This window comes from Lagenorhynchus albirostris, chromosome 1, assembly GCF_949774975.1.
Source record: "Lagenorhynchus albirostris chromosome 1, mLagAlb1.1, whole genome shotgun sequence".
Classification (NCBI taxonomy): Eukaryota; Metazoa; Chordata; class Mammalia; order Artiodactyla; family Delphinidae; genus Lagenorhynchus; species Lagenorhynchus albirostris.
Window position 1 is genome coordinate 28,523,133 of NC_083095.1, and position 15,353 is coordinate 28,538,485.

The 15,353-nt window shown below is 42.5% G+C and overlaps 1 protein-coding gene across 1 annotated transcript in view; it reads left to right on the forward strand.

The window, feature by feature from the left end:
• ENTPD5 (ectonucleoside triphosphate diphosphohydrolase 5 (inactive)) overlaps window positions 1-15,353 on the forward strand; it is a 36,136-nt gene that overhangs the window by 11,847 nt on the left and 8,936 nt on the right. Inside the window, exons 4-14 of the mRNA XM_060139265.1 lie at window positions 5,313-5,385; window positions 6,969-7,248; window positions 8,259-8,338; window positions 10,499-10,642; window positions 10,802-10,877; window positions 11,173-11,208; window positions 11,572-11,660; window positions 11,966-12,045; window positions 12,753-12,814; window positions 13,790-13,891; window positions 14,598-14,738. Coding sequence (XP_059995248.1) covers window positions 7,032-7,248; window positions 8,259-8,338; window positions 10,499-10,642; window positions 10,802-10,877; window positions 11,173-11,208; window positions 11,572-11,660; window positions 11,966-12,045; window positions 12,753-12,814; window positions 13,790-13,891; window positions 14,598-14,738 — 1,027 coding nt within the window. The 5' untranslated portion in view covers window positions 5,313-5,385; window positions 6,969-7,031. The remainder of the gene's footprint in view (window positions 1-5,312; window positions 5,386-6,968; window positions 7,249-8,258; window positions 8,339-10,498; window positions 10,643-10,801; window positions 10,878-11,172; window positions 11,209-11,571; window positions 11,661-11,965; window positions 12,046-12,752; window positions 12,815-13,789; window positions 13,892-14,597; window positions 14,739-15,353) is intronic.

A 15,353-nucleotide genomic window follows, 5' to 3' on the forward strand; every position in this document is an offset into this window, starting at 1 on the left:
GGGGCATCTGAACAATGATTTGAAGGAGTTGCAGGAATTCATCAAGTGGATATATGGGAAAAGATTGTTCCAGACAGTGGGGACAGCTAGAGCAAAGGCCATAAGGCAGGAGCATGTGTGACGTTTAAGCACAGAGTGTGGGTGGGGTGAGTGAGGTGAAAACTGTCATAGATGAGGTCAGAGAGGTAATGGGGTAGGAGGCAGAGCAGGTGGATCCGTGAAGGCTATTGTTTGGACCTTGCTACTCTGAGGGAAATGGGAAGTCATTGTTGGACTTTGCAGAAGAGAGACATGCTCTAACTTACATTTTAAAGGATGACTTTAGTTGCTTGTTAAAGATAGACTCTAGGGGAGTCAGGGTAAAAGAGATCTGTTAGGACAATATTAGAGTAAATCATATGACAGATGATGGCGGCTCCGGCCAAGGCAGTTTTGGTGGAAGTGGTCAGAAATGGTCAGATTCTGGAAATGTAATAAAGGTAGACCAGCAGGAAACAGATCAAAAGCTCCTGGTCATGCACAGGAAAGAGATCAAGCTACTGTTAAGACTTTCACATCTGATGCCAGTCTTTGACCATCTTTCTCTGCTCTGCACTGTCTTCCCCACCCCCATAGCTACCTTTCCCTAGTCCCACACTGGCTGACCTTTCCTGTGACCTAGCAGTTAAAACTGTGGGCTCTGGAATTAGTCCATCTGGGTTTGATTTCCGGCTCTTTTCACTTATCTACTGTGTGGTCTTCAATTACTTAAGCCTCAGTTTTCTTATTTCTAGAATGGGGATGTTAATAATAGAACTACCTCACTGGGTGGTATTGTGAGATTAAATGAGATAATCCATGTGAAATACTTCACATAGTGCTTGGCAGATACTAAGATCTCAATAAATAATAGCTGCTATTATTATTATTACCTCAGATTGTTTTCCTTTGGCCACAGTCTTTCCTCTGCATTAAATGCTAACCTTCTTATACCTCTTCCCCTCTGATCTTCTATTTTTTTGTTTTCATTTTGTTTCTCAAATCCATATGACAGAAAATTCTTGAGGAAATTTAAAAATGAAGTCAGACTATCCATAGTTTCCCTGCTATCTGTTTTCATCTTTTCATAGTCCCTCTGCTCTTTGTCCACATGTCTCTATTATTAATGTAGGTACTTCTGCTCATTTTTCATAATCAGTTTAAATGTCATCTAAATGCCTTTCCTTATCCTCTAGGTAGAGTTAGTCATCTGTGCTTTGGGCTCCTTTTGCATTTTTGTTATTAACTTTAAAAGATGTGGTTATTTGTATATGTATCTGTCACATCTGTCACACTCTGAGCATCTTGAATTAAAAAGTCTGTTTATTCACCTTTAATTCTCTGGCACCTGGTACTTCGTAGGCACCAGTAAACACTTGTAGAACTAGACAAGTGAGTGGAACCTACCAAGGCTCCCCACCCTAATCCTTCTTACATGTAACTGCCAGGTTCATATTTGTGACACTCCCTTGCTCAAAATTTTCAATGGCTTCCCATCGCCTGCAAAGTAAAGTCTGAATTCCTTAGCTGAGTATTTGGTGTGTTGTACTATCTGACCTCAGTTTGCCTTTACAATTTTATTTTCTACTACAATTAGTCAAACTGCTCTGTTTACTATCCCTTGGGGTTCCCCCATCCCCTTTATGTATCCGTGTCTTGATTCATATTATTTCTTTTTCCTGAAAAGCGCTCCTCTCCTGTCCCTAGTTCCCCTCTTCAGTATCCTCAAATGCCACCGCTTTCACAAGGCCTTCTCTGATCATCCCAGCTGGAAGTAATCTCTCCCTGCTTTGAAATCTCAGAGCATGGAACTGTGGTACTTGTCACATTTTAACTTTACAAAGGTAATTAAATGGACATGTATTTTTTTCCTGTTTACTGTAGTCTCTCTTTTTTTAAAAAATTAATTTATTTTTGGCTGCATTGGGTCTTCGTTGCTGCACACAGGCTTTCTTTAGTTGTGACGAGCGGGGGCTACTCTTTGCTGCAGTATGCAGGCTTCTCATTGCGGTGGCTTCTCTTGTTGCGGAGCACGGGCTCTAGGCGCACGGGCTTCGGTCATTGTGGCTCACGGGCTCTAGAGCGCAGGCTCAGTAGTTGTGGCACACGGGCTTAGTTGCTCCGCAGCAGGTCCCCTGCATTGGCAGGTGGATTCTTAACCACTGCGCCACCAGGGAAGCCCTACAGTAGTCTCGTAAAGGGCAGGTCTAAGATGATTCATCTTTGCCTGCTATACTTATAAGTAGCACTAGGCAACTGATAATTTCTGGAATGGCTAAATGAACGAATGAATATGTGAATAAATATACTTCCTTGAGTAGCACTCCTATAGGCTGCTTTGGAGGGGAAATGGGAATTGTGGATGTGATACATAGCCATAGTAAGACACTGGGAAAGAGGGTGCTGCCTGCCCCAGAGTAAGACACTGGGAAAGAGGGTGCTGCCTGCCCCAGCGCTCCTGTCTGCAGATACCATTAGCCCAACTGTACCAAGTCCATTTAGGACGTATTTCCTGATGTCTGACATGTTCCCCGCTCAGTACTTGGCTTTAGAAATACGAAAGATATTATGTACCTTCACCTATACATCCTTCAAATAGCAAAGTGTTCCAGGGCTCTGGCCCTTGGTATCGGGTATGAAGTCCTAAGTTACATCCTCAAATGAGGCATTGCTTACCGTGCTGAAATCTGTCTCAGACTTACCTTCTTAGACCCACCTTGGTTTTACTTTGCTTGGCTAACTTAGGCTCTGGGTGTTTTGGCTAATCCATTCCCATGGTTCAGCTTATTGTTTAAAAATTTCATTCTAGTTACACTTTAAACTTGCTTTATGTTTAATTTTTAACTTTGTTGAAGCCAGCTATTCTGTGGAACTCAGAAGAATTGGCAGTGGGAGCTTCTACATTTCAGTGTTTTCAGACGTTTTGGTAGACCTTTCCAGTCACCTCTCTCATTCCATTATTTTACACTGTTGGGAAATACTGTCATTTTATTCAGGTCAGTCAATATAGATATTTGCTTAAGGGGGGAATAGAAAGCCATAAATAACTGTCAGGTGTCACCATGGAACTGTATAAGGGAAACAAGCCCACTCATTTGGAAATCTGATTTGATGCCTCCAGAACAGTGGTTTCTCACACCTGTCCTCTTTATTCTGGTACACCTCTACATTCCAGCCATACTGAACTCTTAATATATGAAGTTCTCAAGGTTCTCCTGTGTCACTTCCCCCGGGTAATTCCTGTCTCTGATTCAGGACTCAGGTTATGCCTCTCGTCCCTTAAAAAGCCTCCCACTCCCTTCCACCTCCATCCTTCTCCTTCTAAGATGAGTTACTTGTCCCTTATGTCCATTGCTGTCATACCCTGTGCATAGTTCTGTCAGAGAACTTGCCACAGTACATTATAGCTGTTGGTTTGTCTGTTCCTTCTAGTAAGCTGAGATCTCAAGAGCTGGGCCTATATTTGAATTCTCTTTTGTATCTAGAAGCTAGCACAGTGTCTGGTATATATTAGAAACTCAGTGATGCTTATTAATTAGACAGTTCAATGCCAGCCTTCTAAGTTCATCTCAAGGATGGAAGCTATTGAGGAGAACTGTTCACTTCTCTACTATTGGGCTAATGTTGTAAAAACATGAATCAATAATATTCTTACATGGTTACATATTTTTAATTGTAAACATAGCATTATTAAATAATGTTGTAAAAACATTAATTATAATCTCCTATGTAGAAACCACACAGAATTCAGTTCCTCAGCAACTTCAGCCCTATAGGCAGTAATTCTGCCAGTTGGCACTTAACTATTATAAAAGTAGATGAACCAGACAATCATGTATATATACTCAGAAAAAAGGTAGATAAGGGAGGAATGAAGGATACAGAAGGGAGTGAGTTAGCAGAATGCCATGTGTTAGTTGCAAACTAGCACAAAGGTGAATGTGATTCACGAAGCTAGCTTGATTCAGAAAGGCTGAACTAGGAGCAAAGAGCAAAAGGCAACCAACAGTGAAAGCAAGGATTCACAGAGATCGGGCAGGCACGAGCAGGTGAGCACACAGGTGGGGCCCGCGTCCTGTGGGATTGTGGACTCAAGCTCTGGGTGACATGGAAGAAGGGAATCCAGAGTGTGATGCTCTGGGGAGGCTGAGGAGGAAGGACTGGTGTTTACTACAGAGACAAAGATGCACTGAAAAGACCTTAGAAGGAGATGGGCATAGTGACAAACCCTAGCTGGCACCGAAGTCTCAAAAGAATTGAAGAGAGGGCTTTGTTGGGGGTGAATAAGGAGATAGCCAGAGAGATTGAGAAGACCAATTCTGAAAGGAGTCGATTTAAATATACTGATATATACTCTTCAGTCTATGTACATTATTTTGAGTAGCGTATAAAACTTTGTAAATAATTAACACATTGGGAGAAACAATCCATCCTTTGAAGTTTGGAATCATGATCTTCCCATGGATGGGTAGTTAATCTCCTTCGGGAAAGAAGTCAGCTATTATATTCTTATTAAATGGATGAGATTCAGTCCCTGAGTCACTGGATCACTGTTCATCCCTTCAGGATATATATTCAACACGTACCGTGTGCCAGTATTAAATTATGTAGTGTATTAGAAGGTGAGAAGTGCTGTGGAGAAAAACAAACAGGGAAGGAAGGTAGAAGACGCACATGTGACCAGGTGGGTTGCGATGCTAAATATAGTAGACAAGGAAGGACTCTCTGAGAAGGGGACATTTGAGCAAGCCTTGTAGGTTGTGTCATGTAAAATAGTGCACCATTATATGTGCTCTAAGTTGTAAGCCTTTCTAATACCATCCTTAAAGTAGCTAATCTTAAAAATGAGATTGGAAGTGGTGTTAGAAGGTAAGGGTTGAGAGCAGAAGGTGCGTTTTATGTGTTCATCCTTTGCTTTTTCTAAAATCTACTGTTTAGTTTACACTGAACACCTGGTAGGACTGCAGTTTTCACTTCATGAAAACAGATACCTATTATGCATTTTTTTTTCTCCTTGAAATTTCTTTTGGAAGAAAACAAATGTTTGCTTAATGGAAACAGTAGCTGGAGCAGTTTCTTTTCAGAAACCACAATAATAGAGAAAATATGAGTGAGCCCTGAAGAAGTTGCTGTGGAATCAGTCATAGTGATGGAAGCAGGCTGGTGACTGGAGAGGCCCTAAATACACTTCCTGAGAATGAGAATGTGGAATGTGGAATGTCCAAATGTGGTTTGAGCTTTGGACAAGGCAGTGATCTGTTAATACTCAGAATCTGAAAGGTTGTTTTTTTCAGTTCTTTAGATTGATCCACATGACCAGCCTAGTTGCTGTAAAAGAAGAATCCACCAAAGGGAGTGATTTAAGATGTGAGTACGAATCTGGCCAAGCAGCTGCCCCGTTGCAGTGGTTGATTTCCTGAGATCAGCTTCCTTTGTTTGAGATTCTAAGTTTTCCTTTCCTTAGCCAGTAGCTCTCATTCTTAACGACAGAAGTTCAGCCTTGAAGAGTGCTCAAACTGATAATTCTAACTCTGCCTTTGAGGTACTTCAGAACAACTCTAGTTATTTTAAATAGTTTTACATTCCAAATGCAATTAACTTTAATTAGCTTTATTTTATATGATATGTCACCTGGGAAGGGAGGCATTTTGATAAAATGAACCCTGGGAGATCAACAAACCTGAGAATTATTAAGGATCCTCAATCTGTACTCCAAATATACCAAGTATTCTGTTAGAGATTTGCGGACTGGGAATGGGGACTTTGGAGTTAGATCTTGTTTAACTAGTAGCTATGACTCACACAAGGAGAAGTTCAGAGGTGAAAGCTGGATCAGAAGACCCAAAACTGTTTTGAGCAAAGTACATAAAGGGCAATTAAGGAAGCCTTAAATCTTAGAGAATAGATACGGCATTCTTCATAAATACCAGGAGAAAATACAGCCTATGCAGGAGACATTTTTCCATGTATCTCATTCTAGGTTTTCTGCATCATTTGTACCCAACCTACCATGATATACAAATCCAGAACAAACAGTGCTGAGCACTTATAAGTTTTTTGTCTTGCTAAGGACATGTTAAGAAATACAGGCAGTAACTTGCCATAACTCACCACTGACCTGCTTTATGACTTTCATCAAGTCATTGAGCCTTTCTGTCTTAATTTGCCCACCTGCTCTAAGTTTTATGGAGATAACATGGCCTAACCTGTGAAGGATGTTTTAAAAACCATAATGGTCTAGTTAAGTGTTTTTGAATTAAGTTGATTTATTTTCTTAAAATGTGGTTGAATGTGCAAGCCACTGGCCATATTGTTGTCACAGGTGGCCTGATTTTTAAAGGCTGTGAACACCCCAATACCAGGGACTTTGTAACTTTTTTATAACTTTATAACTTCAGAAATTGAAGCTTCTGTTTATCAGTCAAAAAGAAGAAAGAGGGACTTCCCTGGCGGTCCAGTGGTTAGGACTCTACACTTCCACTGCAGGGGGCACCAGTTTGATCCCTGGTCAGGGAACTAAGATCCCGCAAGCCACGCAGTACGGCAAAAAAAAAAAAAAGAAGAAGAAGAAGAAAGAGAGGGAAAGAGAGAGGAAGTGTTAGTATATGGTCTAAAGACAAAATTATCAAAATGGAAAGAAAAAAATTAGATTCAACATTAGGAGCAGGGTGGCAGAGAGAGCCTTTGAGTATGTGAGATCCACCCTACAATTAAAAGCAGAGCATGGGAAAATATATTTCAAATCCCAATGTCCCTTTGCAACCAGATACCCTTCAGAAAAGGTGCTAAGAGCCTATGTCACCCTGGTCTAGCTTGTTGTGCTGGTTATTAGGAATAGAGAAGGAGCAGCTTAGGGAAAGGGGTGGGATTTCTGTAACGGATGTTTCTTCTTTTACAAGTGTAAACAAAGAGGCCAGTTGGTCTAACCTTGCGTGTCTTTGTCCTATAAGCCACTGCAGGTGTGTTAGCAGCACTGCTTCTGTAACAAAAGACTCACTACATCTTGGAAGAGAATGGCCATTTCCCAGGGGACAGCCTTTTTCATGCTGGTAGTGTCCTGTGTTTGCAGCACTGTCTTCCACAGAGACCAACAGACTTGGTTTGAGGGTGTCTTCCTGTCTTCCATGTGCCCCATCAATGTCAGTGCCAGCACCTTGTATGGAATTATGTTTGATGCAGGGAGCACTGGAACTCGAATTCATGTTTACACCTTTGTGCAGAAATTACCAGGTACGTGCAACTGGTACCCTTACCAGAGTCGACAAATCCATACTTTAGCAACTCCTCCCAGAAATAAATGTGCTGAGAGTGTGTGATGTCAGTTACAGAATCTTACAGCGACTGAATGTCTTTCTTCAGAGAACACTTTGGACTATAACTGAACACATATGGTTTAATTCAGTGTGAAATTAAGAGAGATCTGGACTGCCTGTAGTCTGAAACCCATGTGTCCAAGAAGTATAGCTGTAATGTGTCTTTCCTTTTCTCTAAAGGTGACTATTACTCCAGAGTCCAGAATATTGAGAGTGGTCTTGAGAGAAAGATCACTACCATCCTTGGAAAAGGGGATGGGGGGACCCTGAAGATTAACATTTTCTAAATATTCAGTGTTCTATCCTCAAGTTACACACAGAGTCTAGGGAAAGGAGTAGAAGCTAGGTGTCCACCAGAGAAATGGCAGAGGGACCCTCAGTGATTACTTTTCATCCTCTATCCCCCTACCCAATACTCCTGCAAGCCATTCCTCACAGGTGGGATGACTTGGAATATCTGGGGGAAGTAGCAGGTTAATACGATACAGAGCCCAGAATCAGAAACAGCCTAACTTTTTTTTTTCTTTTTTTTAATTTATTTTTGGTTGCCTTGGGTCTTTGTTGCTGTGCGTGGGCTTTCTCTAGTTGCAGCGAGCTGGGGCTACTCTTCGTTGCGGTGCGTGGGCTTCTCATCGTGGTGGCTTCTTTTGTTGCAGAGCACGGGCTGTAGGTGCATGGGCTTCAGTAGTTGTGGTGCATGGGCTCAGTAGTTGTGGCTCACGGACTGTAGAGCGCCGGCTCAGTAGATGTGGCGCACGGGCTTAGTTGCTCCATGGCATGTGGGATCTTCCTGGACCAGGGCTCAAATCCGTGTCCCCTGCATTGGCAGGTGGGTTCTTAACCACTGCGCCACCAGGGAAGTCCAGAGACAGCCTAACTTTTGATAATCAGCCATCTCTCTTCTGTTTTGCTCCATGGACAACATAGGACAGCTTCCGATTCTGGAAGGGGAAATTTTTGATTCTGTGAATCCAGGACTTTCTGCTTTTGTAGATCAACCTAAGCAGGTGAGTTTTTTACAATTAGATGTTTCGATTCTCAAATGCCTTGATAACTTTACCACACCACTGCTGTTAAATATCTCATGCTGTCCACTACTGATATTGAGGTCATGTGTGAGATCAGTTTTCTGTCCTAGCTAATCTCCTGGATAACAGTAATTGTACACCCCAGGCTCACCAGGGCTTAGGTAGAAGGAGGTGTGAAAATAGATTGTGGCCATGCAGGGATAACACTGTCTTTCAAGAACTACCAAATGTCAAATAGATAGCTAGTGGGAAGCAGCCACATAGCACAGAGAGATCAGCTTGGTGCTTTGTGACCACCTAGAGGCAGGGGATAGGGAGGGTGGGAGGGAGACACAAGAGGGAGGAGATATGGGGATATATGTATATGTATAGCTGATTCACTTTGTTATGAAGCAGAAGCTAACACACCACTGTAAAGCAATTATACTCCAAAAAAGATGTTAAAAAAAAAGAAAAAGAAGCTGCGCTCTTTGTATTTACTGTTTAAGATTTTGATTTGAAGCCATCAACTGCATCATTTAATGTAGATGCAGAAAATGCTTGTGAAGTTCTATAAGGTAGGAGGTATACACACGGCAATTAAGGGAATATAGATCCAGTGAACTCCACTTCAGAGTGCCCTTGTACAGCACAGAACCATGCTTATATTCTAGAAATTGGGCAAAACCCACGACAACAAAAATTTTCAGTAATAGAAGATGAATGTAGAGTTCTGTCATAACTGTATTTCACATTTGAGCTCTCACAACATACAGCACCCCCTGTCAGAGGCCACGATGATATAAACTAGAATAAGGCAGAATGTTGAACTTTGGTAGCATATATAAAGGTGTTGTTCAGTGTCACAAGTGTAATCATTAACTAAAGGAACACTTGATGTTAAAAATGGCTTGAACTTGAACAACCGAGAGGATGTTTATTTTCTTAGCTTGCTGTTATGAAATGGCAAATGTGCTAGAAAATTAGGAGCTGTTGAAAGCAACCACATTATTAGAAACTGATTTGACATTTGGAGAGTAAAATTGTGTTGTGGTTGCTAATAATTATAATGATTAAGAGGCAGCGTGTTGTCAGAACAGATGTTTACTCAGAGAAACAATGGCTTTAAAATAATGGTTTTTAACATATCATAATTTGAACATCTGCCGTGTGCCATGCAGGTAGGTGCTGGTAATGCAAAACTGAACCTGCTGTGTTCTGTCCTTGTAGAAGTCATAAAAGGGGTAGCATAATAACAGCTGCAGCTGGCATTTTTGTGGCAGCTCCACGCAGTCTGCCACATCTAACGCATACAACAGTTTTGTATGATGGTATCTCCATCTCACAGCTGAGGAAACCAAGCCCCAGGAGCGCCAAGTGACCTATGTTAGGCCCCAGGGCTAGCGAGCAAGTCTTCTAACTCCAAGCCTTGTTTCCTTCACCATACCAACTTTCTGGCCTGAAGCTAATTTTTAAAAATATGTTATTAGTGAATGAATATGAAATTCTTTCATATTAGATGCCATTTTTCTTTGCTTTGCTTTTTTTTTTTGGCTGTGCCACACTGCTTATGAGATCTCAGTTCCCCAACAGGGGATTGAAACTGGGCCACAGCAGTAAGAGCACCGAACCCTAACCACTAGACCACCAGGGAACTCCCCTGTGAAGCTAACTTTTATTTTTGAGATAAAATAACAATTAAAATGACCACACTGTAAAAGAATCTTTTTTTTTTTTTTTTTTTTTTTTTTTTTTTTTTGCGGTACGCTGGCCTCTCACTGTTGTAGCCTCTCCTGTTGCGGAGCACAGGCTCCGGACGTGCAGGGTCAGCGGCCATGGCTCACGGGCCCAGCCGCTCCACGGCATGTGGGATCTTCCCGGACCGGGGCACGAACCCGTGTCCCCTGCATCGGCAGGCGGATTCTCAACCACTGCGCCACCAGGGAAGCCCAAGAATCATTTTTATTATAACTTAATCAAAATGAAATGGCTTCTCCTTCTTCAAGGAAGCCCGCTTCTTTAGGTTTCTGCTCTATGGAGCAGAGAAGGGTTGGAGCCCTCTGCCACCTCATTCCTGTACTCTCCCAGAGCATGCTGAGGGAATAGACAAGCTCCACTAAATGAACTGTTCACTGGATACGTGAATCATCTCTTTTGAAGGGTGCTGAGACTGTTCAAGAACTCTTAGAGGTGGCCAAAGACTCAATCCCTCGAAGTCACTGGAAGAGAACGCCAGTGGTCCTGAGGGCAACAGCGGGACTGCGCTTACTGCCGGAAAAGAAAGCCCAGGCTCTGCTCTTTGAGGTAGTTTTTGTTTTTTACAAGCAACCAATAATTTCTTGTCTAGTTCCTTCTCTAATTTCTTGGGGAAAAGGAGTGTAGTTTTCTAAGCATTATAGGATACAGTCAAAATGCGGAAATCTATTGCCTTAGGGAATCCAGATTTCTTTCTTTTTTTTCTAGGTAAAAGAGATCTTCAGGAAGTCACCTTTCCTGGTACCAGATGACAGTGTTAGCATCATGGATGGATCCTATGAAGGTGAGAGAGGTATTGATGTATGTTCTAGGGGGAGAGGGCCAGGGTTAATAAAAGATCTGATTAAAGGAACTGGGAACAGGGATGGGGGTGCTGAAGAAAAAAGGAACTAAGTAAGGAGAATAATAAGGAGAACAAATAAGCAAGGAGGAAGGGGATAGCAGGAAATGGAAAGATGGGGAGAGGGAAATGTATGCTTTAGACATGAAATTTAGAGAGAAAAAGAGCAAAGATGGGGCTAGGGAACGGGGGTAAAAAATGCTCTGGATATAATCTTTGTCTTTCTCTCCTTTTTTAGGCATATTAGCTTGGGTTACTGTGAATTTTCTGACAGGTAATATATTCTCAAGTTTATCGAAGACCTTAACTGGGTTTCACACATGGTCAGGGAGCAAAAATACCTTTTTTTTCTTTGTTCACTTTTTTCTGCGTTCACTCCAGGTTCTTTCTTTTGTTTAATAAGAAGGAGGGTGGGGAGGAAAGACAGAAAGTTAGTGTCTATTACCTGCCTTCAAGGCCTCAGCTGCAGCAAGAGTCCTTCTAGGTTAGCATTTGTGGGCAGCCTTTGGGGCTGGGAAGCAGTGGAGTATTTACAGAATTCCTCCAGTATATGACAAGAGCAGGAGAGAAATTGCAGACAGAGGAGTGTTGGGCTGTCCAGGAAACAGAAATGTTCAGAGCTGGCTCTCATTCACAGGTCAGCTGCATGGCCACAGCCAGGAGACTGTGGGGACTCTGGACCTGGGGGGTGCCTCCACCCAAATCACGTTCCTGCCGCAGTTTGAGGTGAGTCAGATACGTATGAACGTATGGTTACCAGCCCACTTGGCAGGCATATCATGGTGCTAAGGAAGTGGTGCCCCATTTCAGACAGCAGCTCCCCCGCGAACAGGCTGAGTCAAGTCAATTAATGACTGACCGAACTTCCCCTCACTGTTCAGTCCCTTTGATTCCTCAAGCCTTGTGAGATTAGTTGTTTAATCTTCTCCTTCATCTCTTATTTTTTGGGGGGGAGGGATAGGGGTGGTGGTGATAACATCTTCAGGTAATTGGGGATCGTGAATAGTCTTTTTGCTTTTTCTGTTTTGCAGAAAACGCTGGAACAAACCCCTAGAGGCTACCTCACTTCCTTTGAGATGTTTAACAGCACTTATAAGCTCTATACACATAGGTGAAGAGGGGGACGTGGAGGAATAATAATATTTCACATTGTATGATTCTCCTAACTTTTCAAAACATTTTCACATCTATTATTGCATCTGACCAGCCTTACAAAGTCTTTGCCAGTCCCTGAAGGCCTGTTAACTGAAACCTAAGCTACTTACCAAAGCCCAAGAGACCCAAGAGGTTTCTCCATTCTTGTCCTCAAAAACATATAATAGTAATAAAGTAAAAAGTAATGTAAGATTTTAAAAAATAATGTAAAAGAGTAAAAGATAAGTAATATAAGAGTAAAAGTAATATGAGTCAAGTTTTCTCCAGAGAGAGGACACTCAGAGAAGGTTGAGCCAAAGCTCTGTGTCAGCTGCTTTTAAGCTGACCTTCAGATGTTCAAAATCCAGCCTAGAATTTGATCACAGTTGGGCTGGGAGCTAAGATAATGAGATCTCTTCTGGGGATGGTTCCCAGGGTGGGACCCTAGGAAGTGTCCCTGCCTCTGGCCTTTAAAGCATAGCTGTGGGAAGTTCTTCCTGCAAGGCCTTGATCTGAACTGTGCAAGAATTACTGCTTGTTGTCCACACGAGATGAATAGAGCACAGAGAACAAGGTTTTCTTCCCTCCAGAGTGAGACAGAGAAACCATGTTACTTTTGGAAGAGGGAGCTTTAGGCTAGAGAATTCAGGGTCACATGAAATTAGTCAATCCTGTATTTTACAGTTACTTGGGATTTGGATTGAAAGCTGCAAGACTAACAGCTCTGGGAGCCCTGGAGACAGAAGGTTCGTCTGGGTGTGCTGGTTGGGGTATGGTGAGAGTGACACCAGTACTCAGCTTGCCTTTTCCCTACCTTGGCAGTGATTCTATGGCAGAAAGGGTTATGCTGAAGTAAGAGACCTGTGTTGTATAATAGACATCATAATGGCAAATTCCTTTTCTACTTTATGAGGTCAGATGTTTTGGTATCTATTATTAGCCATTTCCAGCATGAAGTCTCTTGGTATAGGGGGGGAACGGTCTGTGGCCAGGCGGCTGAAGTGTCTGCAGAAATTCAAGACTCAAGGGTTAAACTTGGCAGGAGCTCAAGCCCTTAGTTTTACGTGGGAGGTGCAGGTAGCAGCAGTCCACTTACAAGGTGGAATAACTGAACAACTCCATTCCTTTCTTCATAGGCAGTAGAGAGGTAAAGAGCTCAGCTTTTGGGGTCAGGCGGAACTAGGGTCAGTCCCAGTCTTGTAATTTCGGGCCAGTTAGCTAAACTTTTTGTGCCCGTTTCCTCACCTTAAAAGAGATTTTGCATTTATTTTAATTTTTATGGTGTGTGGGTCACAGTAAGCTATTATTGTGATGAGTATATAGCATTTCAGAGTTTACATTTTCAAGTGTGTTTTATTTAAGCCTCACAACAATCAATGAGAAAAGTAGAACCGTATTTTTTCCCTTTTTTAGAAAGGAGGGAACTTATTCCATTGTAGGTTTTAGATTTGAGATGTGATGAAAGCCATCAACCCCTCTGCCAAATGGACATAAGCATGAAAGTTTGCCTGTAGTTTCAGGGGGTTCACCAACCCCACAAAGCCCATGTATGAACCCTGAGTTAAGAATTCCCATCGTAGTATGCAGTCGTGGAACTAATTTCATATGATTTTAAGGCCCAGCCACCTTGATAATTCCTTTCAACCTTACTGACTTCTTGCTTTCCTTCCTCTCTCTTTCTCTCTCACACCCTTGCCTCTTTGTGGTCTGGTTTCTTTCAGGAATTGATGGACACACTTTCCGAAGTGCCTGTCTACCAAGATGGTTGGAAGCAGAGTGGATCTTTGGGGGTGTGAAATACCAGTATGGTGGCAACCAAGAAGGCAGGTGATATTTTTTCACTGGTTGAAATTACTTTTACAGTAGAAGTCTGCAAAAGTTCCATGGGAAACTTTTTCCAGAGCTAGGAGAAGCTTGTCTTTTGCAGGAACTAGTTCCAAATAGATGCTGATGTGCCTTCAAGGAGTAGTGTGAAGTGACAGTGAACAAGGCAGCTGTCACTCTGTGTTCAGCTCTTTCCCTGCCCAGGTGTTGTGGATCCATTAGAAACCTCTTCTTACCCTGGGTCTAATGTATTGAGGGTCTCTGCCCTCAGCAGGGTGAAACTGTTTCAGATCCAGTTAATGTTTAGCTGTTTCAGTTATAGAATTGAGACGATAAGAAGAATAATTGATCTTAGGTATTATAAAAGGCATAGACCTTAAACTCGAGGAAAAAACTTGATTTTTCCCATGAAGGAAGCAGGTGAGCCTCTGCATACTTCTCATAAATGCCATGAAACATAACGCTAAGGGGCAGCTCGAGGTCGGCTGTGGCTTTTTTGGTGAACACAGGTTAGGGAGGGGACCAGCCGTGGAGAAGTAAGTACTGGTTCTCCAGAGGGATGAGGCTGCAAAAGTTTGTTCATCTTTGTCTGTAAGCCCTTTGTCCTGAGCCTCAGCTCGCCTTGATCCTCCTGCTGTTCCACTGGCTTCAGCAGCTTGCCTCTCACTTTCTCACCTTGCCCCTGTGCACCTTTTGCCCTATCAGGGGAGGCGGGCTTTGAGCCCTGCTATGCTGAAGTGCTGAGGGTGGTCCAAGGAAAACTTCATCAGCCAGATGAGGTCCAGAGAAGCTCCTTCTACGCTTTCTCTTACTATTATGACCGAGCTGTTGACACAGACATGATTGGTAAGTTCACTCCAGGTGTCAGTGCAGGGGGGAGACTGGGCAGGGCTGTGGTGGGGAAGGGAAAGGGACAAAAGGAGTATTTGCAGTGCCTTGTTGAGGTGGTCACCGTACTTTTCTCCCAAGTCACCCAAGTGGAAGAGTGAATATGATTTCGAATCTTTTGGGGCTAGAAGATGGCCTAAACAAATACACATGAAGTCTTTTTTTTCTTTAAGTATTTTTATGGAGGTATAATTGACATAAAATAAAATGCACATATTTGAAGTGTACAATTTGGTAAGTTTTGACATATGTATACACCCATGAAACCATTACCAAATTCAAGTCAATGAACATATTCACTCCCAAAAGTTTCCTCTTTCCCCTTTATAACATTTTTCCTTATAATAGTAACACATTTTGTTTAGCTGTGAGAATGTATATATGTGATCTGTCATGGCCTGAGATACGAATTAATTTCTTATTTTCTGACGTGTTTAATGGCCCCTTTTTAATGGGCCTATTTTTTAGCTATAGTTAAATATACATAACAGGGCTTCCCTGGTGGCGCAGTGGTTGAGAGTCCGCCTGCCGATGCAGGGGGCGCGGGTTCGTGCCCCGGTCCGGGAGGATCCC